This window comes from Hippopotamus amphibius, chromosome 3, assembly GCF_030028045.1.
Source record: "Hippopotamus amphibius kiboko isolate mHipAmp2 chromosome 3, mHipAmp2.hap2, whole genome shotgun sequence".
Lineage (NCBI taxonomy): Eukaryota > Metazoa > Chordata > Mammalia > Artiodactyla > Hippopotamidae > Hippopotamus > Hippopotamus amphibius.
Window position 1 is genome coordinate 28805141 of NC_080188.1, and position 24783 is coordinate 28829923.

The 24783-nt window shown below is 35.9% G+C and overlaps 2 protein-coding genes across 3 annotated transcripts in view; one reads left to right on the forward strand and one right to left on the reverse strand.

The window, feature by feature from the left end:
- CHIC2 (cysteine rich hydrophobic domain 2) overlaps positions 1-24783 on the reverse strand; it is a 48182-nt gene that overhangs the window by 16229 nt on the left and 7170 nt on the right. Inside the window, exons 2-3 of one of the 2 annotated variants that reach the window (XM_057729053.1) lie at positions 11472-11526; positions 11262-11333 (exon numbers count right to left, since the gene is read on the reverse strand). In XM_057729053.1, coding sequence (XP_057585036.1) covers positions 11262-11333; positions 11472-11526 — 127 coding nt within the window. Of the gene's footprint in view, positions 1-11177; positions 11334-11471; positions 11527-24783 lie in introns of both variants that reach the window. The other variant, XM_057729052.1, reaches the window with a different exon arrangement.
- LOC130847963 (myocilin opposite strand protein-like) lies at positions 3365-3598 on the forward strand. The gene has a single exon (XM_057725742.1). It carries the CDS (start codon positions 3365-3367, stop codon positions 3596-3598), a length of 234 nt encoding a protein of 77 aa, XP_057581725.1.

Here is a 24783-nt window from a genome sequence, read left to right on the forward strand (position 1 = left end):
CAGCTACCACATGCTGTAGCCTATTTCCTTATTCCTAAAGAAATGATTCCCTGATATAGGACTAAATACACATAAGAGTACAAAGAGAATGGAAATATATACTATTTACGACAAATCCATATAGAGAGCACTTTTAGAAAGCCACGCAATTTTGGTCATCATATGTAAGAGAGAGATTAAAGCACTAAAAAAAGGAGATAAGACAACTCAAGATTAAAAAGTTGGTGTATAAAAATTCTAAAACTTAAGAGTTTTTCAGTCAGAAAGGATAATGGCTGAGAGCATACATAAACAAAGTCTATAAAAGCACTAAAGCTGGGGACTTCCCTTGCGGTGCAGAGGTTAAGAATCCGCCTGCCAATGCAAGGGACACGGGTTCGATCCCGGGTCTAGGAAGATCCCACATGCCATGGAGCAACTAAGCCCATGTGCCACAACTACAGAGTCTGCACTGCAACTACTGAAGCCCATGCACCTAAAGCCTGTGCTCTGCAACAAGAGAAGCCACGGTAGTGAGAAGCCCTTGCACCTCAGTGAAGAGTAGCCCCCACTCGCCACAACTAGAAAAAGCCCATGGACAGCAACAAAGACCCAATGCAGCCAAAAATAAATAAATAAACAAACATATATTTTTTAAAAATAAATAGATAAATAAAAGCACTACAGTTGGGATATTTTATACATATATATATGAAGTTGGGATATGTTTTGTATATATATGCAAAATCTCAGAAGACTGAAACTAATAGTTACTTTAGGATGGAAAACAAACTAAAACAAACAAAAAATACTGTAACACAATGTATGGTAAAATTATGAAATTTGTTTTTTTAGTAAATGATCCAGGCTGAAAGCAATACAAGTCGTAATGAGTTCACTTACTTAAGACATCAAGAAGCAAAGTATAAACATAAGTATCAACAAAAATAATCTTTCGCAAAGTAAATGTCATAAAATCTATTTAATGAAGCTGAAGCATTTTATTTGCTTCTAAGCTCCTCAAGCTCTTACAAAGAACACCAAAAGGCTGAGGTTTCCTGTTTCACTGTCTTCCAAGCACTTACCATTTGTAATTATCGCATTGCTTTTTGTCTATTTTTCAAGTCTATTAAGAGGAAACACATAACCTTTAAATGGTATCTAAAAAGCATCTAAAACAGTACCGAGCCCACAGTACAGCTTCACAAATATTAATTGAATTAATGAATAAATAACTTCCAGAGAATGGCATACTAGCAGCATGAAGAAATGGCAGCTAAAACCAGCAATTTCATAAGACAGATATGCTTATATTCTAAGCGTATCAACTTCATTCAAGTCATTTTAAACATTTTGTATTAAAACAAATATATGTTATATAATAGAATGTAAAATTCAGATGAGTGTCTGAGATATAACACAAAACTTCAAATATATTTTGTGATTGTAGGTGGCTACTTCATAGTTTTAGATCCTAAAGATATATATTTATTGCCTTTTGTTATTAGAGCTACTTCATTAAAAATATGACAAGTACTTACAAACTTAAACTATCTCTGTATGCAGCTAGCCAATTCTCTAAATAGACTACATGGTCTTTGAGTACAGCATTAAAATAAACCTTTCAATCTCCAACACAGTACTTATTTGTCAAAATACTTCTATAAAAAGAGGACATTCAGACTTTCATTTTCAGCAACGATGCAGCAATAGGCACCAGATTTACCCTCTGGCCTGAAACCACCAAAACAAACAAACAAACAAACAAAAAACCAAAAAACCCCTCAAAGCATATGAAACTGTTTTCAAGACAATGAACAACAATGAAAGACTAGAATTCCTGAGAGACCGGAGACAAATGAGAAAGGTCTTATGATTTCCCATGATTACTGATGTCAGAGAGCTTCCAGGCCACAGCAAATGGAGGGAGAGCGCAGACAAAGCCCGGAAACTCTGAGCTAAGGAGACTGAGTTGAGAATCTGAGGAAACCAAGACAGCTAGAAGCCACAGAACAGAGAACCAGAGAGAAAAGTGCTGCAAAGAACTCCAAAGATCTGCAGATAGTCCCTAATGAGTATTAAGGTGAGTGCCGAGCAGCACGTGCAGGTTAAAAAACTATCAAAGGTAGAGCAAAGAACTACTAGAAAGGATTAGAGGTGAGAGCGTCCAAAAATGAGCGTGACAAATATCCAGCACAAAGCCTCTTTCCATTAGCCGGCCTAGAGAACACTACCATTAACAAGCTACTGAGTAGAGTAACCAGGAACGTCTTGCCTCACTAGTGATTAGCCTAGGGCTATGGTTCCTCAAGAAGTTAAGCACACTCCCAGGTATATGCCCAAAAGAACTGAAAATAAGTATCAAACAAATACATGTACACCCATGGCCACAGCAGCACTAGTCACCTTTTGGGTGGAAACAGCCTAAATGTCCATCAATGGATGAATAGATAAATAAATTGTGATATATATTAATAATGGAATATTATTCAACCATAAAAAATGAAGAATTCATACACATTAAAATGTGGAGGAACCTTGAAAACATTATGCCAAGTGAAAGAAGCCAGATACAAAAAGTTATGTATTGTATGATTCCACTTATTTTTAAAAAATTTTTTTTGGCTGTGCAGCATGTGGGATCTTAGTTCCCCAACCAGGGATCAAACTCGCACCCTCTGCACTGGAAGCACAGAGTCTTAACCACTGGACTGCCAGGGAAGTTCTTGTATGATTCCATTTATGTGAAATAATCAGAATAGATAAATCCATAGAGACAGAACACAGACTGTGGTAGCTGGAGGGAAAGGATAATGGTGAGAAACTGCTTAATGGGAAAAGGTTTTCCTTTGGAGTAATGAAAATGTTTTGGAACTAGATAGAAGTGACAGTTGTACAATATTGTGAATGTACAAAATGTCACTGAATTGTTCACTTTATTCTTTTTTCCCCCTTTGGACCATACCACATGGCATGAGGGATCTTAGTTCTCTGACCAGGGACCCATGTCTCCTGCAGTGGAAGTGCAGAGTCTTAACTGCTGGACCACAGGGAGGTCCCTGAATTGTTCACTTTATAATGGTTAATTTTTGTTATATGAATTTCACCCTGATAAATTATTCCTTAAAATATTAAGAAGACTGGGAGAGAGACTGACTACAGGAGGATAAAAAGTCCGGGAGGCAGTTGGCAGCTGCGGTGGTGCTTCTGGTCTTTTTGTTCTCTGAGACAGTGGAGTAACTAATATGTGGGAACAGAGTCTGTACAGAGTAAGAGCATTTCTTCAAAGATCATGAGCTGAGGTGTGGAAGGGTCATATCCTGAGATGATCTGGGATCAAAAGATTCACAGATGCAGTGAATCTTAATCCTCTGTGTGCAAGGCCATGGCTGAGAAAGTCTCCATGGGCAACAGCATTAACCTTCCCTACAGAGACCTGGCTTCCGAGGTGACCAGGCGCAGAATCACCATCACCACAAGAGGGGAGAGATTTACCAAGAAAACTGATGAAGCCCGGGAGATACCCTCAGATGTGGATTCGGGACAAACCCCTCCTCCTAGTGCAGCCGGCTCCGAAGTACCCCCAGCCCCACCTCCCTCTCCAACTGAAGACTCCTAAGCACCTAAAACATCAGTCATTTTGAACTGGATTTTGACAGAAAACTCCAGAAAACTGTTTCCATGAAGTCATCGGGATTGGCTTTGAAGACTGTCTTGGAAAATCTTTGTTCTTTCTTTCCTAGTTTCCTTCTCCTACAACCAATGTTGAGCATTGTTTATCCTTACCCATGCACTTAGAGTATCTTTGGTTTCTCAAGCCAAGTCTCTGATGTCTATATTTGGTCTTTAATTTATGCCACACTGTAGAACACTTATGGTAGTCAGTTATATTTGAATAAAAAAAAAATGAAAAAAAAATTTAGAAGGCTGAAAATGGAAACTAAGAATTGATGGGGGGGGGGGGGGGGCAAACAGTAAAATGAAAGACTTAAGGACTTCCCTGTTGGCACACTGGTTAAGAATCCACCTGCCAATGCTGGGGATGTGGGTTTGATCCCTGGGTCGGAGAGATCCCACATACTGTGGAGCAACTAAGCTCGTGCACCACAACCTCTGAGCCTGTGCTCTGAGGCCCATGAGCCACAACTACTGAGCCCACACACCACAACTACTGAAGTCCATGCACCTAGAGCCCATGCTCCACAACAGGAGAAGCCACCACAATGAGAAGCCCGCACACCGCAATGAAGAGTAGCCCCGCTCACCACAACTAGAGAAAGTCCACATGCAGCAACAAACATCTAACACAGCCAAAAATAAATTAAAAAAAAAAATGAAAGGCTTATATTTAGCCATATCAATAATCACAATAAATGTAAATGGTGCAAAATTCCTAATTAAAATACAGAATGTCAGGCTGAATAAAAAAAATCATGATCCAACAGTAGCTATACGAAATAAACTTTAAATAATGGCAGAACTAGGTTAAAAGTAAAGGAAGGAAAAAGATATGCCACGCTAACATTAATCAAAAGACAGTTGGAAGGGCTTCCTAGGTGGTGCAGTGGTTGAGAATCCACCTGCCAATGCAGGGGACACGGGTTTGATCCCTGCTCCAGGAAGATCGCACATGCTGCGGAGCAACTAAGCCCATGCGCCACAACTATTGAGCCCATGTGCTGCAACTACTGAAGCCCACATGCCTAGAGCCCATGCTCCACAACAAGAAAAGCCACAGCAATGAGAAGCCCGCGCACCACAACGAAGAGTAGCCCCCACTCACCGCAACTAAAAAGAAAGCCCGCGCACAGCAAAAAAGACCCAACACAGCCAATAAAATAAATAAATAAATAAATAAATAAATAAATAAATCTTAACAACAACAAAAAAAGAGTTGGAATGACTATATTAATACTAGAAAAGGTACATTTCACAGAAAAAATATTTATTGGTGATAAAGAAGGTCAATTTCTTACTGATCTCTGAGAAGATTAATAAAACTGATAAACCTCTAGCCAGACTGGTCAGGAAAAAAACAAAAAAAGAGAGAGGCAAGTGATAAATTAACAATTTTAGGAATGTCAGAGGTGATATCACTAGAGATTTTACAAACAGTAAAAGAATAATTAATGAATATTATGAACTGTATGCAAATTCAACAACTTAGATAAAATGGACAAATCCATTGAAAAACAGAAACTACGAAGCTCAAGCAAGATAAAATAGATAACCTGAAAAGTTACATATATATATTAAAGAAATTGAATTTGTAGTTTACAAAATTCCAACATAGAAAATTCCAGGTCCAGATGGATTCACTGGTGAATTCTCCTAAAATTTAAGGAAGAAATAATGCATATTTTGCACAGACTCTTCCAGAAAACTGAAGAGAAAGGAACACTTCCCAACTCATTTTGTGAGGCTATCACTACCCTAATGCCAAAATCAGACATTAAGAGAAAAGAAGACTATAGAAAAATATCCCTCATGATCACAGATATAAGACTTCTAAGCAACTTATAGTCTATTAAATCCAACAAAAATATTAAAAGAAAAACAGACATGACCAAGTGAGGTTCATTCCAGGAAGGTTGGTTTAACATCCAAAAATTTAGTCAATTCCACATATTTCTAAACTAAAAACAAAAAACCAGATAACCACTCTAAAGAAGCAGAAAAGGTATCTAACAAAATCCAACATCTATTCCTGATATAAACTCTCCACAAACTAGTAGAATGAAACTTCCACAGTTGATAAAGGATATCTACAAAACCCTGTAATTAATATGATATGGAATGATGAAAGTGTGAATGCATTCCCCCTAATATCAGGAGCAAGACAAGGACATCTGTTCTCACTACTTCTAATCAGTGTTCTTCTGGAGATTCTAGTCAGTGCAGTTAGAAACAAATAAATTAAATTCAAAGCAAGGACAATAATAAAAATAAGAGCAAAAATTCAATGAAATTGAAAACAGAAAAAAAAAAAAGAGAGAGAAAATCAGGCCTAAAGGAGTCCACTGTCGTCACTTCTATTCGACATTTTGCTGGAAATCCTACCCAGTGAGAAAACAGAAAAAGAAATAAAAGTATATAGATTAGAAACCAAGAAATAAAACAACATGGTTATCTATGTAGAAAATCCCACAGAATGTACAAAAGCATTCCTGGAATATAATAAGATCACAGGACACAATATCAATATACAAAAATCAACTGTATTTTTTATGTACTAACAATGAACAACTGGAAATCAAAATTTTAAAAATATCATTAATAGCACCAAAGAAATAAATACACACCAAGCTAACAAAACATGTGCATGATCTGGATGCTACACACAAAATTACAAAATATTGATAAGAAAGAAATCAAAGAAGACCTAAATAAATAGAGAGATATGCCACATTCATGGTTTGGAAGACTTGTTGTTAAGATGTCAATTTTCCCCACATTGATCTATAATTTCAATCCAATCAAAATCTCAGGATTTTTTTTTTTAGACAAGACAAGCTGATTCTAAAATTTGTATAGAAAATGAAGTAAATTAGAATAGCCAAAACAATCTTGAAAAAGAAGAATAAAGTTTGGAAGACCTGCCCTACCTGATTCCAATACTTACTATAAAGCTATAAGGTACTAAACTATACATATATGTATATCCATGTATAAATATATATATGGGTATATATACACACACATACTATATACTATATATACATATATAGAGATGTCTTATTTATAGTACTTTATAGTTTTACAGTAGGTACTATAGCACTATAGCATATACATATACTACATACTATAAAGCTATAAAGTATTGTAAATAAGACCACACGGTATTAAAATCAAGATGGACACACAGAAATTAACAGAACAGAAGAGTCCAAAAATAGATCCACATAAATATGGTTGATTGACTTTTGACAACAGATCAATACAATGGCAATTTAACAGAAAAAGGATAGTCTCTTCAACAAATCACCTTGGAAAACTTGAAGTCATTTGCAAAAAATGAACTTTGACCTATATATTTCACACCTACACAAATACTGACTCAAAATGAGTCATAGATCTAAAAGTAAAATGCAGAAGAGATCACAGGAGAAAAATGTCACGACCCTAATTTAGGCAAAGAACTCTTAGATATGACACTAAATGCACAATCAATTTTTTGAAAGTTAATAAGTTGGACTTAATCAAAATAAAAAACTTTTGCTCTGCCAAAGACAATAAGAGAATGAAAAGGTAATTATACTACTGAGCCCACGCACCTAGAGCCTGTGCTCCACAAGAGAAACCACCACAATGAGAAACCTGGGCACCACAACAAAGAGTAGCTCCCACTCGCCACAACTAGAGAAAGCCTGTGCACAGCAACAAAGACCCAATGCCGCCTAAAATAAAATAAAATAAAATATAAAATAAAATAAAAATAATAAAATAAAATAAATAAAATAAAATAAATCTTAAAAAAAAGACAATTACAGACTGGAAAAATACATTTGCAAGTTATATATCTGACAAGGGATGTTCTTCAGTTGGTGAATAGATAAACAAATTGTGATATATCCATAAAAAAGAATACACTTGATACATGAAACAAAACAGATGACTCTAAAATGCACTACCTGAATGAAAGAAGCCAGATTCAAATGGCTATACACATGTATACTTCCATTCGTATAACATTCTAGAAAAGGCAGAACCATATGGATAGAAAACAGATCAGTGTTGCCAGGGTTTAAGAACTGAAGAGGATGTGACTGCAAAGGGACAGAAAAAAGGAAGTTTTTTGGAATGAAAGAACTGTAATGTATCTTGATTGTGATAGTGGTTACACAACTCTATGCATTTGTCAAAAATCATAGAACTGTACATCAAAAAAGAGCAAATTTTATTGTATGTTAAATAATTTTCAAAAATAGACAAAGGTAATTTTTTTAAAGGAAAAGGCAATCTGGAAGGCCTAAAAATAATAATAATAGGACAGATTAAAAACAAGATCTCCAGAACATGACCAGGTCATAGAAAGGTGCACTCAGTCGGGGATGGGTTTCAAAGGCAAGGCAGAAATCTAGTTATTCAAATTATTGAATAATGTTAGGAAGGTGGAAACTCTAAGCCTTTGGAAACGGGGTATGCCTTTGGTCCCGATTCGCCTTAGAGTCTGAGACAATGCTAACCATATGAGGATTCCACATCACAAACAAGGACAAAAGAGGTTCAGAGGCTGGCAATCAGGCTGGGTTTTAGCTTTTATTTGCACTAGTACCTCTAAATCAAGGGTTCTTAATATGGAATACCTAGACAGAATTCCAGCAGTCTGTGAAAGTGGACAGAACAAAAATTCATCTTTCATTTCACTAACCTCTAACTGAAATGTACTATATTTCCTTAGGTTATGAATGTATACAACTAACTGTGGTAGTTTAAATAGGACCTGTATCTTTTTCACTCATAGACATCACATTTTTTTCCTATCATATCATATTACCATGGATCCCCTTCTATCTTATTTTGCATGCACTAATAAAGAAATATTTATAAATCATATATTTGAGAGGTTTCATTATTTTGATAACTATGTAACCAGTTTCCTAAATAATCCAATGTATTTGATTTTATACATTTAAGATACATTAAACCTTTCCAAATACAAATAAAACATTATTCTAGGACTTTCCTGGTGGCCCAGTGGTTAATAATCTGCCTGCCCATGCGGGGGACACGAGTTCAATCCCTGGTCCAGGAAGATCCCACATGCCATGGAGCAACTAAGCCCATGTGCCACAACTACTGAGCCTGTGCTCTAGAGCCCGCAAGCCACAACTATTGAGCCCATGTGCCACAACTACTGAAGCCCGTGCACTTAGAGCCTGTGCTCCTCAACAAGAGAAGCCACCACAATGAGAAGCCCGCACACAACAAAGAGTAGCCTCCGTGCTCCACAAATGAAGAAAGCCTGAGCACAGTAGCGAAGACCCAACACAGCCAATAAATAAATAAATAAAATTTAAAAGAAAAAAAACACTATTCTAAGAAAAAGTTCATAGGCTTTCCGAGACTATCAAAGGGGTCTATGATAAATAAAAATCTCTGCTCTAAATTATCCTGTCCCCATCTTACAAAGCACCCCTTTTTTCAGGGCCTCTAATACCCTTCACATATGCATGAAGGGTCCCACTCTCCAATTATATAATAGATTATACCCTCAACAGGGAAATACACAGATATTTTTAAGCAGTAATCACACTTGTTTATGCCCACTGGACAGTGGAGTCCATATAAAATTAAATCATACAAGAAAGACCTTAGATATAATAATACAAAGTTGAATGAAAAGTAATTCCTGAAACTACAGACTGAAATAACCTAAAAAAGTCAATCTACTTTACATCTCAAATAAGAAGGAATTTAATAAAAGCATCTGAAATATGATTTTGTTACTAAGAATGCATGGAGAAGGGTAGGAAGTTTACTTTTGTCTTCTAAATCCTACACTGTGCACACATTGCAATATCTTGTTTACTCATTTAAAAAGTAAAAAAACAGAGTATCTCAAAACCTAAAAACAACAAAAAAAAAACCAGCAAAAAACTAGGTCACAAAGGTTTCTACAGTAATAGAACTCTCTGATTCCTTGGGTTACATAACAGCAAATGGCCAACCAAGTAAGACATAGCTGTCACTTAACAGTGGAAATGGCCAAAAAGTAGGAGGGAGGGAGGGGATCTAAACCATAACAGCTATAAGTTCAACTATGGATGTAGGGACAACCAGATTCTTTTTTTTTTTTTTTAACCTATGGTAGGTAGATGATCTAATGAGAATTATGGGGGGAAAATATTCTTAGGACATAAAAAAGTAAATATCACAAATATTACAATAAATATTACAATAGTAATTTTATTACAAAGGTAATATCTACTTCCTAGCAATAAAATGCACTAGTTAAAATTTTTTTCCAGTAGAACTCGAGGTTTGGGGGGGGTGGGGGGTGAAGGGGAAGCTGAGATAAAGCAAGAGAGTAGCACAGACATATATATAGTACCAACTGTGAAACAGATAGCCAGTGGGAAGTTGTTGTATAACAAAGGGAGTCCAACTCAAGGATGGAAGATGCCTTAGAGGACTGGGACGGGGAGGGTGGGGGGGACTCGAGGGAGGGTGGGGGGGGAGTTGAGGGAAGGAGGGAATATGGGGATATGTGTATAAAAACAGATGATTGAACTTGGTGTACCCCCCAAAAATAATAAATAAATTAATTAATGAAAAAAAAAGAAATACACATCTTATTTTGTAAAACAAAAAAGGACAAATAAAATTTGCTTTTCCATATTTCCTATCATTTGATGACAAAATGAAATGGAGCCACACAAAACTATTCATTCAATTTCAATGTAATGGTATTTCATTTTTATACCTTCATCATAATTTTTTAAAGCTTTTTAACAGAAATGTAACACATTCAATCTATACTAATTTGCCTTTACTCACATCTCGGAGATTTTTTATTAAAAGCAGTCAAAATTATTACTCTTTAGATCATTTTTTCAGATTACAGGATTACCATGTACTCATCACGGGAAACTTGTAAAATAACAAAAAAAAATTCTTTAAATGAAAGAAAGAAAACAGAACTTCCCATAATTTCACCAAATAAAAATAAGCATTATTACCATTTTATTTCTTCTACTGGTACTATCTTACATATCAGTAATAATGCTATTTATCAATATTTATTAGACTCTTACTTCGAGCTATTCAGCTAAAAGCTTTACAAACTATTTTATTTTATCTTTACAATAGTCCTATTCAAGTAGGGAGGTAAATAATGCCATTTCACAGATACGTCAACTAGAGTTTAAAGAGGTTAGGAAACATGCCTAGGAGGTCACAGAGATAAATGGCAGACCTGTACCCAAATTTTCAACTACCACCATCAATGGATATATAGAGAACTCTGTATTCTACTCTAACGTAATGCCCTATGTCATAAAAATTATAATTGTTAGCTATTTAATATGACAGTATGTGGATGTAATTTACTTAATCACTCCTCTATTGGGTCAAATTATTTTTGTATAGTATTCAGAACAGTGTGACTCATTCAATACAAAAAATAAAAACTAGGTAAATGCAAGATCTGGCTTGTCAACTTCTAAATTTAAATTAAAATATATAATTCAACTTACTCTTTTACTGAGGCAAATAACTGGCCACATACTGCAACCTAATGTGCAGCAGCAACAAAGGCAGCCACAAAGTAGCCAACGTACATTAACAGGAAGGTTCTTCTTAAGACAACTGTTAACTCTGTTGATGCTGGCTTTAAATTCTTCTGGAGCTACCTAAAGAAGAATTTTAAGAAATAACAACACTGCAATATTAATGTCAATAAACATCTCATTAGCATAAATTTTTCTAATTTGTTAAAAAAAGACTTCAGTTTGAGGCACATAAATAACACCTAAATAACTGACACTCACTTTTCCAGTTAATGAAGAAGGGAATTCTGATTCAAATTTGTTGCTCAGTCCAAATCTATTTTTAAAAAAAGAAGAAAAATATGTTATTACATGTCATTGTTGCAAAAAATAGACCATTTAACTTAAAGGTCAAGTAAATTGAGTGCAACTTTATACAACGAATAACAATACCAAGTTTGAGACACAAATATTGTAATCGGCAATTTATGAAATGTAACAAGCAATTTTAGCAGCTGAATCAAAACTTTTACACAAGAGGCTGAGAATATAGAAAGACTTGACTTCTTTGGTGCTACCTTTGTGAGCCAAATGTTAATGAAATGGAAAACAACACAACTGTCCAATTTTGTCAGAATTACTAAGATTCTTCCAATTAAGTAACAGAAGGTAAAATCTCTATTAATTACTCTTCAGGTCAAGAGCATTTTGTTCACCCTCAACAAAGAATGCAAATTAAATCCTCTGAGATCAGCATATCTACACTGCTATTACAGCTAGAGAATGTTAAAAAACACCTGGAACAACATGGCTACTTCAACTTTCAAATACCAAGACATTTGCTACACATACCCCCAAGGAAATGAAACCAAGGTAGTGCATTTTAACATTTTTAAGCTTCTCAATGTCTTGAAAGATCATGAAGATTGACCGGGCCCTTGACTATTTCTTTGCATAAGTTAGTGGGAAAGATAAAACACTCACAGACACATTGGTAATAGCAGATTACACCCTGGAAATAAAATTGAGATGCTTATATATGATGACTTTTACTGGGTCCTGGAGCCAAAATTTTTTTCCAGTTTTATTGAGATATACTTGACATATAACGTTGTATTAGTTTAAGGTGTACAACCTAATGATCTGATACATGATACATTGTGAAATGATTACCATAGTATGTTTAGTTCACACCCATCACCTCACATAGTTATATATTTTTTTCATGTGAAGAAAAGGCTTAAAATTCACTCTCTTAGCAACCCCTAAATACATAATACTGTATCTTGGGTAGCTGGCACTAGTAAGAGGGATCCTCTGAGATATTTTGTATGAAACAGCTGGCCAGGTCAAGAGTTTCTAACTCAACCATCAATGAAGCTAGAGACAGAAATCAGATAAGGTAGGCTGTGAGAAAGCAATAAGGAGTGGTGGAGACTGGCCAAGTATAAGGTATACAATTCGTGTGTGTGTGTGAATATGAGTCAGATCCAGCTGATTACTGTGACACTAGAATGCAGGCCCACCTCTGACAGGTTGTATGATTTTCCTTTTCTAAGAGGAGCTGGAAAACCAGATTTCTGTGCAAAATTTCCCACCTTTAAAATATTGTGCAAGTCAATCACAACACTTCTGTGGGTCAGGCTGTCATTTGCATCATGATCTAGATTTCCCTACAACATGTAGATGGTGGCAGCTGAGACCATTTTGTCATCATCTTAGAGTACTTTCAAATATTATTTAATAGCAGCATTGAAATAACACCAATATGTCTTTATAAACAATGGGTACCATTTATGAAAAAGTTACATTATAAACTACCTAGATCCAAGACAAAGTTCTGACACTAAACATAAACTGGCAACCATTACTGTTTAATATAATTCTGGCATTGGATATTCTCTAAGACTCTATGCTAAATCTGCTTTTTATATGGGGGCCTCAGAGCAACGTGGTTCTACTTGAAAATGCCCCTACAGATACCTCACCTACAACTGTAAAGGTCCTAGCATGAGGAAGAGATATGCAGTGCTTACTGACAATCCTGTGAGGTCTCTCAATAATGGACTTCCTTTTCATCTATTTCCCTTAAAGGAGATACCATTCAACAAATGTTTATTGAATACTGGACCTTGTAAATTATACATTTCCATCTCTTGTGTTACCTCCCTTGGTCTGAAGAGTTTCTCCTTCAATCAATAGGTTTCATTTCAACAATATTTATTATTGCAATTAACCATCTCCTTCCAACTGGTCTTCAAAATTTTTTAGAAAAGCAACAACCAGGTACCTCCAAGTCTCCTAAAGATAAGTGTCTTCCCCTTCCATCTTCAGACACTAAATATTTAAAACAGATTATTTTACCAAATACCTACAGTTTGCCAGGTGATATGCTAATTTAGAGGGAGCAGTCCAGTACGAGTATAAACCTTAATTTCCTTTCTTTGCCAAGCCTGGATACTTATAATAAGGCTGAGTGGCTGAGTGTTGATGCTTTGCCCAGGGAGCACTACCATCTAATTGCTCTGCTGTTCCTGCAAGTCAGGGCTCCTTTTAAGACAGGCTAGTAGTTATTCTTCTGAGTAAGAACTAGCAGTTCCAAGGACATTCTTTAGGCACTCTCTTCAGTCACACTTTTCTTGTGTCTTAAGAACAGATAGTAATCCTTTCTCTTTCTTTATCTCACCCCCAAAAGAATGACATGGTTCACAACAGATGGGAGTGCTTAGCTTTGCCACCAGCCATTAAGTTGGTGCTGATGATTTTTCCATTTCCTCTCACTGTATTTCCCACCTGCTGAACAAGAATACCTGTAAACAGTGTCAAGAAGATGCTACTGTTGAAGGCCTTGGAGTCTCCCCAGCCCACAGGAGTGAACCCCACCTGCAATTTGCTTTCCCTTTAAAAATCTTTAAACAAGATATTTAAATTCAAATCAAGTACAGCATGATTACAGGCAGATTGAGCCATGATAACCAGGTGCCCTTTCCTCATTTCCATTTGGAATATAGTATTCTACTATATTCAAACATTTGGGTGAACAAGGGGTGTTCAAACATTTGGTGTCAGGAATTCTTTGCCCTCTTAAATCGTTGAGGACCTCAATGAGCTTAAGTTTATGTGATTTATATTTATCACTATTTTGGATTACACATTAGAACTGAGATATTTAAAACATTTAAAATTTTTATTCATAAATGAGCCCACTATATGCCAGCAAAAATGTTTTAATGAGAAATAAATATTTTTCAAAACAAAAAACTTCAGTGAGATTTTCACACATCTCTTTAATGTCAGACAATGAAAGAGCAGAATTCTCACATCTCTTTCTGCATTCAATCTGTAGTGACATTATGATCTTTTGGTTAATGTTTATAAAGAAAATTGAGTTTCACCAGATATGTAGTTGGAAAACTGTGTATACTCTTTGATACTATAACAAAATTTGGTAAGTGGTGGCTTATTAAGGATTTTTTGCAAGAAGGACTTTATCAATGAACTTTTAATACTCTGTTAAATTAAAAACCACCGTGTAGCTTCCTTTTTAAGTGGATTTTTTTTTAACCATACCTGATTTTATAACTTCATATATTATTCCCTTGGAAAATATTGGTAGATTGAGTTATACAGATTTCCAAATGTTGACACACTTCATCGTGTGATATCAGAACGATCACAATCATTAACATGACCAGTGAGCTCATCATAAGTATTGAGAAGCTGTCAAGCTCACAGTGGCAGATGAGTTTTCCAAAATTCTAATTTTCATCTGAAAGCTGGAATTACTGACAACAAATGCTATCAGTTGTTTTACCTGAAGTGACAGTCTTGCTTTACTTAAAAAAAAAAAAAAAAAAATAAGAGGCTGTATGATAACCAGCACTATATGAACCAAAGAAAAAAAATGGTTGATTTAATTTGAGCTACCACCTATACCATAAAAATTAATTTCAGGGCTTCCTAGGTGGCGCAGTGGTTGAGAATCTGCCTGCCAATGCAGGGGACACGGGTTCGATCCCTGCTCCAGGAAGATCCCACGTACCGCGGAGCAACTAAGCCTGTGCACCACAACTACTGAGCCTGTGCTTTAGAGCCCGTGAGCCACAACTATTGAGCCCATGTGCTGCAACTACTGAAGCCCATCCGCCTAGAGCCTGTGCTCCGCAACAAGAGAAGCCATGGCAATGAGGAGCTTGCGCACCACAACAAAGAGTAGCCCCCACTCACTGCAACTAAAAAGAAAGCCCGCGTGCAACAACAACAAAAAAGACCCAACACAGCCAATAAAATAAATTTATAAAAAAAAAAAATTAACTTCAAAGCATATTATTTTAATAGATGACTTTTTTTCCTAGCTTTGAATGTTACTGATGGAGATAGGCTATGGCTGTGGATTTTAACAAGTGTCCTTGGTATGCATAAGCAATAAAAAGCAGGGGAAGGAAAAATACAGGGAAAAGTTGGAAAGGGGAAGTAGAAGGAAAAAGGGAGAGAAGAATGATGAAGAAAGTGAGGACTGGGACTTCCCTGGTGACACAGTGATTAAGAATCTGCCTGCCAATGCAGGGGACACGGGTTTGAGCCCTGGGCCAGGAAGATCCCACATGCCGTGGAGCAACTAAGCCCGTACGCCACAAGTACTGAAGCCCATGCACCTAGAGCCTGTGCTCCTCAACAAGAGAAGCCACTGCAATGAGAAGCCCTTGCACCGAAATGAAGAGCAGCCCCCAGTCGCCACAACTAGAAAAAGTCCACGTGCAGCAAGAAAGACCCAACGCAGCCAACAAAAGTAAATAAATTATTTATTAAAAAAACTCATTCACTTAAAAAAAGTCAACAGCTACATTTATTTAAGAAAGAAAGAAAAAGAGAAAGAAAGAAAGAGAAAGAAAGAAAGGAAGGAAAGAAGGAAGGAAGGAAGGATTGGCAAACTGCCTATTAACTGTCAGTCCATTAGATGTTTGAAAGAAAATGTAAACATATGCTACATCTACATCTATTCCTATTACCTGAAAGATCTTGTCCTGAATCACTGTTAAAATACTCATGGCTTGAGAACTGATAAACGATTTAAACTATTTTCAAAAAATGGCAAACATGACAAGAATGTAAAACACATTAAACAACCTATTTTTCTCTTACCTATTACAAGTTTACAAATCTACTAGTACTTGGAGAAAAAGAGAATTCATTCAAATCAAACTACTGAGTACCTTCTATGTAACATTTCATGATCACAAAGTCCTACAACAGAAAGCTAATATAGCTTTAAAAAACTTTTTTTAAGAAAGAAAGTATCAGACCTCCCTGAAGGCCCAGTGGTTAAAACTCCGCTCCCAATGCAGGGGGCTTGGGTTCCATCCCTGGTCAGGGAACTAGGATCCCACATGCCGCACAGCATGGCCCTTGGCAGTGAAAGCACAGAGTCCTAACCACTGGACCACCAAGGAATTCCCCCAATTTTTACTTTCAAATAAATTGAGGTAGTTTTCAAAGTTCTTATAATATGCCTGGTAAAACTCTGCAAAGGGGCTGCAACTCTACACCTACATCTAAATGGAATCTTGAAATAAGCTTGTTTTACTCATATCCCACTTACTTCCATTTCACTGTCTCCTCATTCCTAAATCTACAGCCAAAATTCAAAACGCAAACTAATCTGTTACCCTGCACTCTCATCTTCATCCAATTCAGAACCTCCCTTTCCTGCGCACACACTCAGTAGTTGCAGCACACAGGCTTAGCTGCTTCGCAGCATGTGGGACCTTCCTGGACCAGGGCTCGAACCTGTGTCCCCTGCATTGGCAGGCAGATTCTTAACCACTGCGCCACCAGGGAAGTCCTCTTCCAAACCTCTTTTAACATTTAATATCTAACTTATCTACTGATCTGCTACTTGGATACCTACTTACATCTTCTCTTTAAAAAAATCTTTTTTTCTTCACTTTAACCAAAAATCCCATTGAAATGACTCTTTCCTTAGAGATTCTCAACTATAACTCATTCCCTGGAGTCTATCGTCCAGACTCCATCTTCCATGTTCTCATAATACTTGACTATATTCTCTCTTGCATAGTCCTTATCATAGCTCATTATAATTATGTCATAACCCTAACTCCCTACCCTGATAATCAATGAGTTGGCTATAGGTAGGCATGATATCTTAATTATCTTTATATCCTAAATGTCTGGCCCAATGCCTGATAAATACTCTACAAATATTTGCTAAATAAATTAATTTCCAAGCCAGAAGAAATGCCTACATTGCACTAACTCCTCATTGCAAACTTCTATATCACTGTTCTCTCTTCCTCTGATGCACATGATTTCCACATTGTTCCAAGCCCCAACCACGCTCCAGAAGATCCCACATGCCATGGAGCAACTAAGCCTGTGCGCCACAACTACTGAGCCTGTGCTCTAGAGCCCCTGAGCCACAACTACTGAGCCTGTGTGCCGCATCTACTGAAGCCCGCGTGCCTAGAGCCCGTGCTCCACAGCAGGAGAGGCCACTGCAGTGAGAAGCCCGAGCACCACAGTGAAGAGTAGCCCCCACTCTCACCGCGACTAGAGAAAGCCCGTGTGCCGCAACGAAGACCCAACATAGCCAATAAAAACATAAAAATAAATTTTAAGAAGTCTTTAAAAAAATTCATACCTTTTGACCTAATAATTCTACTTCTAGAAATGTATTAGAAGAAAATAATTACAGTGGCACAGATATGTTCAGGAGTAATCAAGTATTCTGCAGTGTTATTTTCATGAGGGAGTGTTTAAAGACATTTTGTTTCATTTGTTGTTTCCTAAAATAGGATCTATTTTTCAGTAGATGTACAGTAACTGCTAAGCAAATACATTAAAAAATCTTATAATATACAATAACATCAATATAATTTTTTTCTATCTGAATCTTTTATTTGGTATTAACTAGGTATGTTTTCATAAGTACACAAGGAGTTTGGGGTTCACTAATCAATAGCTTTCCTGAATGCATTTCAATCTTTTCTACAGTTCTAGTCCATATAATCCCCAGTCCTTTTTTTTTTAACTTCAATTTTTAATTTTTCTGTGTTCCTTGTATCTCCTCATATTAACGTCTCTTAGGATTCACTAATGCATTGTTATTTTGAATTAAAATATGTTTTGAACTGATGGTGAATTTTGCCTTTTAAATACATAAGAATCTGAATTCAACTTTGTTGTGTGCTGTGTTTATTTTCCTTGTTTCTGAGTTGCGGTGCTATTTTTAACAGTGAAAGTTTTAAAACAACAAAGACTACAATTGTATGAAATTAATTATGATACGCCAATTTGAAAGAGACTACACAGCTCAAAACCATGTACACTAGAGAGCAGCCTGTTACTCTGCGTGCCTGACTAGGAGCTCCCTAAACTCTGATGAATTAGAGCACAAATGGGCATCTGCTTTAAAAACAGCTAATTCCTGGACTGGCTAGCAGCATATGGGATGGCAGGGCCTACCCAACTTGAACAACACTAACTCAATCTGATCCTCTTTCTTCAAGTATCTGAATAAGAGACAATAGTTGGTAACATGAAGCTTAAACGGAGGCCGAGATATAGTAAAGTCATGGGTAAGTAGAGGTTTAAAGAATTAAAAAAAAAAAAAAAGAATAAGCTGAAGCCAACAGCAAGCCGAACCTACGAGATAGAGGGTAAAAGCGGTCTGCCAGGTCACGAATGCAACAACGAAGCTAGAACTGAAAGAAGGTAAGTTGCTGTGACAGACCACTAGACCAAAGGACACATGCTGCTCAGAAAAATGACAGAATAACTTCATCACCAGAGCTGAATTCAAATTTCCAAAACAACAATATCCTAGTCTCCATGAACTCTGGCTATACAATGGCAAAGTTTCCTGTCTTCTTTAGTCTCCATGCATTCTTACAAAAAAACGTGCACTGCTTAAGGCCCCCTGGGTGGTTCTGGTCTTTGAAATCTAATAGAGCCTAATGTTTCATACTATGCAAGAACCTGTAATAATACTGGCAAATGTTCCCAATATGTTAAATGAAAAATGTAGAATACAGAATACTTTATAAGTATGGTCTCAATTTTTTAATACAAATATTTACATACACATAGAAAAATAGAAAAAGTTTATCAAAAATATTAATAGTGGTTAACCCTAGGCAATAATATTATGGGTGATTTTCATTTTCATAATTTCATGTTTTCCAAAATTTCAATAATTGCATATATTAGTATTTTAAACTAAACAAAAAATTTAATAAGGACTAGGAACAAATATACCAAAATATTAAATGGCCTTTTCCTCTTGGTGATTATAGATGGTTTCTTTTCTGCTTCACTGGGAAGTTTCCCAGTTTTTAATAACCTTTATGTTTTTCATTACAATTAGAAAAAGCATTAAACCTGAAGAAAAAATATATGATTAAAGAAGTTTTGGTTTATTTTTAACTCAGCCTAAGGAAATATATGTGCAATTGACATGTCTAGATTTCAAGATAATTCTACTAGTTTTAAAGTATACTTTAGAGTATATTTTAAGGATTTTTAAAGAATACTTAAATATATATTAAATATATTGTAAAGAATTTAAAAATTAAGTAGATAAAAATAATTCCTAATTCCACAGCAGCAGAATCTCAGAATCTGAGAGCTGGAAAGGACCACAGCTACATTCAGTCCAAACATTTAATTTTACAGGTGAAGAAATCGATGTATAAAAGGTAAATAACTTGGGTCTCATAGCTAATTAATATGTAGGATCTAGGTTAGAGCCTTATTTTGCTGAACCCAAGCCCAGAACAATTTCTATTACAGGTCAATGCCACTAATAACTTTCTCTGTAAGCAAAGAAAATGTTTATCTCCTTGAATTAGAAACTTTAAATTGCGAAAATATTTGAGAATTGGAGGGAAAAAACTTTTTCCATCAAACAGAAATTATAAAATTAAAACTAACACATAACAAATGTTAACATTCTCATATGGATCTGGGGGAAAAAATCTGGTTTTGAGCTTTTCTTTCAAATTTGTATCTAAAATCCCAAAATACAAAGGGTGAGTCCAAAATTATCCACACTCTGGCTGTAGAATTTACAGAATTTTTAACATAATTGGAGTGCGGATAATTTTGGACTCACCCTCGTATATAGGATTTTGTTATGTGTTTCTCTTGATGAATAATATAGAGAATGTTTAAGTTTGTCGCTTTGGTTCAATAAAATAAAAGCAATTAAGCAAACAAGACTCTGGAGCCAGACTGCCTGGATTGAAATCTTGACACTGTCTTTTCTAGAAGTGTCACTCTGAGCAAATTAGTTACCTTTTCTGAGCCTCAGTTTCCCTATTTATACACCAGGGATAATAATAACCCTTAACTAATTAAATGAGTTCATATACATAAAGCACCAACAGTGCACAGCATAAACTCTTTATGTTTAACTGCTTTTATTATTATAAAACAATGTAAATGTATGCTATGTTTTTATTATGGTTATCACTCTTCTAATAAAGTTGACAATATTATCATTTAATGTTCATTATAGATAATAAGAAAATGTCCAGAGCTCAATGACTTCATAAATATCCTCTCAGATAATTCAGCAAACAGAACAGCCAATGATATAACTGGCTAATGTTAACTGTCACAGATATTCCAACTTTCTGCCAACCTCTTCAAGGTCAGGGGTGATATGGAGGAAACAGGGTACATAGAGAAGTGCTGGGTTCAGGAAAGCCAGGCAAAATTAAACAGTTGTAGCTAACATGGGCAAGCATGAGGTCAGGAATCCAGGCAGGTGAGACAAAGGCTGAAAAGCACAAAGAAGTTACTGTGGTGAAAATATAAGAGCAACAAAGTGGAGAGACAGAAAGCCTGAATTCTAATCCTGGTTCAGATTATCAACTAGGTATATTTTCTCAAGAAAGCAAATCTACCTTCTGGTTTTATTTGCCTCAGGTAAGACAACCTTCTCAGGGTCATTTATGGCCCAAAGGTCAAATGCAGTCTCTAAGTTTTTAAGGAAAAAAAAAAAAAAAGCAAAGTTTTCTGGGTTCACATTTTATAGACGCAACAGCTGCTGTAAAAAAAGAAGAAAGTTTTGAAACTTTATTCTTGTCAAAAAAAGTTTGATAGTTTTCCTCTTTGCAAGAGAAGGTTGTCTAAAGTTTGTACTCTTTACCAAGTCTGGCTCATCTCACGTTCTGACAGAGGAAGCACTATGAAAAAAGAGAAAGCACAGAGTAAGGGGAACTAGAGGAGTTTTAATTTTAAGTACAAAGGAGGGTAGGACTCATTAAGATAATTGTAAAAGATTTGAAGAAGGTGAAGGAGCTAGCCATTTGGGTATCTAGGGGGAATATTCCAGAAAGTGGAACCAATTGGTGCAAAGCCCTAAGCCAGAGGTGTGCCTAGAATAATTCAGGGAATGGAAAGGAAGCTGTGTGAATAGACTGGGGTAAACAAGTGAAAGAAGTCAGAGAAATGGGCCAGATCAAGTAAGGTCTTATAGGCCATTAAAAGGAACTTTAATTCTAAAGATGGGGAGCTTTGGAGAGTCTTGCTACAGAAAAGAGACATGATCTAACTTACATTGTAAAAGAATCACTGTGGCAGATGTACCAAAGAGACTGTGAAGGTTGGGAGGCAAAGGTGGGAGCAGGGAGAAGAAAAGTATTAAGTACAAGGCAGAAGAGAGAAAATGATAACTCAAACCAGCAATATAGATGGTAAAAAGTGGTCAGATTTTGGATATATTTTGAAGACAGAGCCAAAAGACTGCTTTCCTGACAGATTAGATGCATTGAAAGAGAAAGAGGGACATCAAGGATGTGTCAAAGATTTTTTAGTCTAAGCAAATAGGATGCCAGGTCTGCCATCAACGGAGAATGGGAAGGCTGCACTTGAAGCTGATTTGGGAGGGAAGATTATAAATTCAGTTTTGGATATCTGGACTCTGAGACACTCAACCTGTGCAAATCTACAGACTAAGAGAATTTTATCCTTCTGTTGATATGACAACACATATGAACTAGAAATTTCAGATTCAATTTGAACACATGGGTTATGTAGATGGCAAGTGAAGACAGCACTTATTTCCTAATGCTGAACTCTGAGCTCAATGGAATCAGCTTTTTTAGCTATTCTGGGAAATGAAGTCATAACCACAGAAGAAATTAACAGATTTTAATGCAAAAAAATCATGCTTTAAATTCACCTGGCTGCCTTAAAACACATCTGAATATCAATGTGGCTCATGGAAGGATAGAACTGAAAGTGTATTAAATTTACCCAGAAGATACAAAACCCCTGGAGTTGGAGACATATGAGTCTCAGAATACAATGCTAAAAATTTTTAACTGTGTGACCGAATTCTGTATATTTCAGTTCAACCAGCTCTGTGAAAGTATTATCTCATTCATAAACTAGTGAAATCAGAAATTTACTTAAATCATGTACTACAATCACTCTATCATAAACCTCATCACTATACATAGTTTCTATAACATTCTAGCATTAGAATTTTACTAATTTTCAATTATTAAGATTACATTTTCAAGTATTAACAGATAATTAAATCTGTTGTTAAGCAGTGAAAGTTATGTAAATGTATACTGATTAAACTTCATGGTATTAACTTCGGATGATATAGGGATTCAACTAATCCAACTCAATTACTTTACATTATCTGCACCAGACTAAGGAAAAAAATTTTATATATCTAATTTATATATGTTCTAGAATATCTTCACATTTATATAAATACTATGAGCAACACAATGATGATAAATTATGTTCATTTAAAAAATAATCTGAATTGGTTTATAGTACACACTACCAAAATATCAATTTCAAGTAAAATTTATAATTGAATAGTTTAGGAAGGGCAGAGAAAGAAGGCTGGATACATAGGAGCTCCTTTACTGGACTAATCAAGAACTCCATCGTAATTATCAATACAATGCAAGATAAAAGAGAATAAAACAAGGTGCTCTCGTAGGAAGCATACAGACAGACAAGACAGATAGACAAATAGAGACAAACATATACATTCACTTCTTATCAATCAAAAGAACAAAAGTAAGTTAACACAAAGTCCAACCAACTCTATCCTAACTAACCTTCACTTACTAGATGTAGAATGAAAAAGAGCTCAAGAAGAAAATCATTTTTCCAGATCTTTGAGAAAATTTCAATTTATGTAGACAGATCAGTTTTAAGTATAAAAATGTAGAAAGCACAGTCTTTTCCTCAAATCTAATGAACAGATCATTGTCAAACACCACACATCTTGTAGATAAAGGGTACAAAGGTTCTTACTTCAAAATCTACGATCTTGTGGGAAAGCCCCTCTCCGCTTCCTGCACACACTGTTCTTTTGGCATACTAGCTGCCCTGTGGCAGCAGAACAGGAAATGTATGTATGTCATCAAGACAGTCTCCAGTCAACAGTAAGGGCAGCCAACAGTTCTCTGACCTCACCCTCCACAAAGCCAAAACAAAAAATACCACAATTGGGGAATGAGATGGCAAAAGTGGCCAATGCGATGTTCTGCCATACCTCATTGGAAAGTTGTTAAATGTTACACGGCTTACAGTCAGAACTGTGATAACTCCCTTATCTAAAGTCCATCACCCTAGACCAGGCCACTATCATCTCATCTTTACTGTTCCAAGAGTTCCTAACTACTCTCCCCAGTTTCCCTCTAATCTCTCTACAATCCTTTTTGGCCCCTAGCTGAGTTTGCCAATCTCATTTCAAGGCAATATTGCCTTTGTTTCCTTCATTCTAATCACAATACAGCAGTATCCTTTCAGTTCCTCAGGCAAGCCAAACTTATTTTGCTGTTCTCCAGACTCTTCACAGACTCTTCCACACTTCCTAAATGTTATCTTCTCAGAGGGGGTCTCCCTAATCATATTATTTTCTATCAGACTCTAACGGGGTCCTTCACAGCAACTTTCTCAGACATAATTTATGTACTAGCTGTAAGCTCCAGGAGGGCAGAGGAACTACCCATGTTTCACTCATAACTATATACCCAGAGCCTCACATAATACTTAGCATAAAATTTAATAAACACTTGTTAAATCACTTATCAGGAAACCTCAATAAGACAGTTGATAATGAAGGATTAATAGAAAATACTCTGAGGAAACAAGTATCTTGAAACCCAAGTATTAAAATTCAAGCATCTAAATAAATCCAGCACCCAGAGCCAACTTCTCTTATTTTATGCATAGTTCTAATAAGGTTGGTTGTCTCATTTCCAACCTACAGCTGATCAATTAGAAAGAAAAGAAGAACGTAAATAGAAAGCAAAATCTCTCACATGTGAAATTCAAAAGAAAGTGCCATTTAGAGATCTTCAAACCCCAAAATACTTCAACAGCCTCTAGGAACATCACTGTGTACCAATCTGTTAATATCTTCTTTTGATTAAATGTTTCCTCTACTCAATCAGACAATTCTGACTTATGTTTGGGATCTTGTTTTAAAGCAGGAAAGCATATGTCACATTTTAGAATGATTTCCAAGAAAATAGTGACAATTAACCAAAAAATACACATGAAGGGATAAATATCAAAATATATGGTACTAACT

Excerpts from the sequence above, each read along its gene's own strand:
- LOC130847963 (XM_057725742.1), top strand. The coding sequence starts at position 3,365 with ATGGCTGAGAAAGTCTCCATGGGCAACAGCATTAACCTTCCCTACAGA.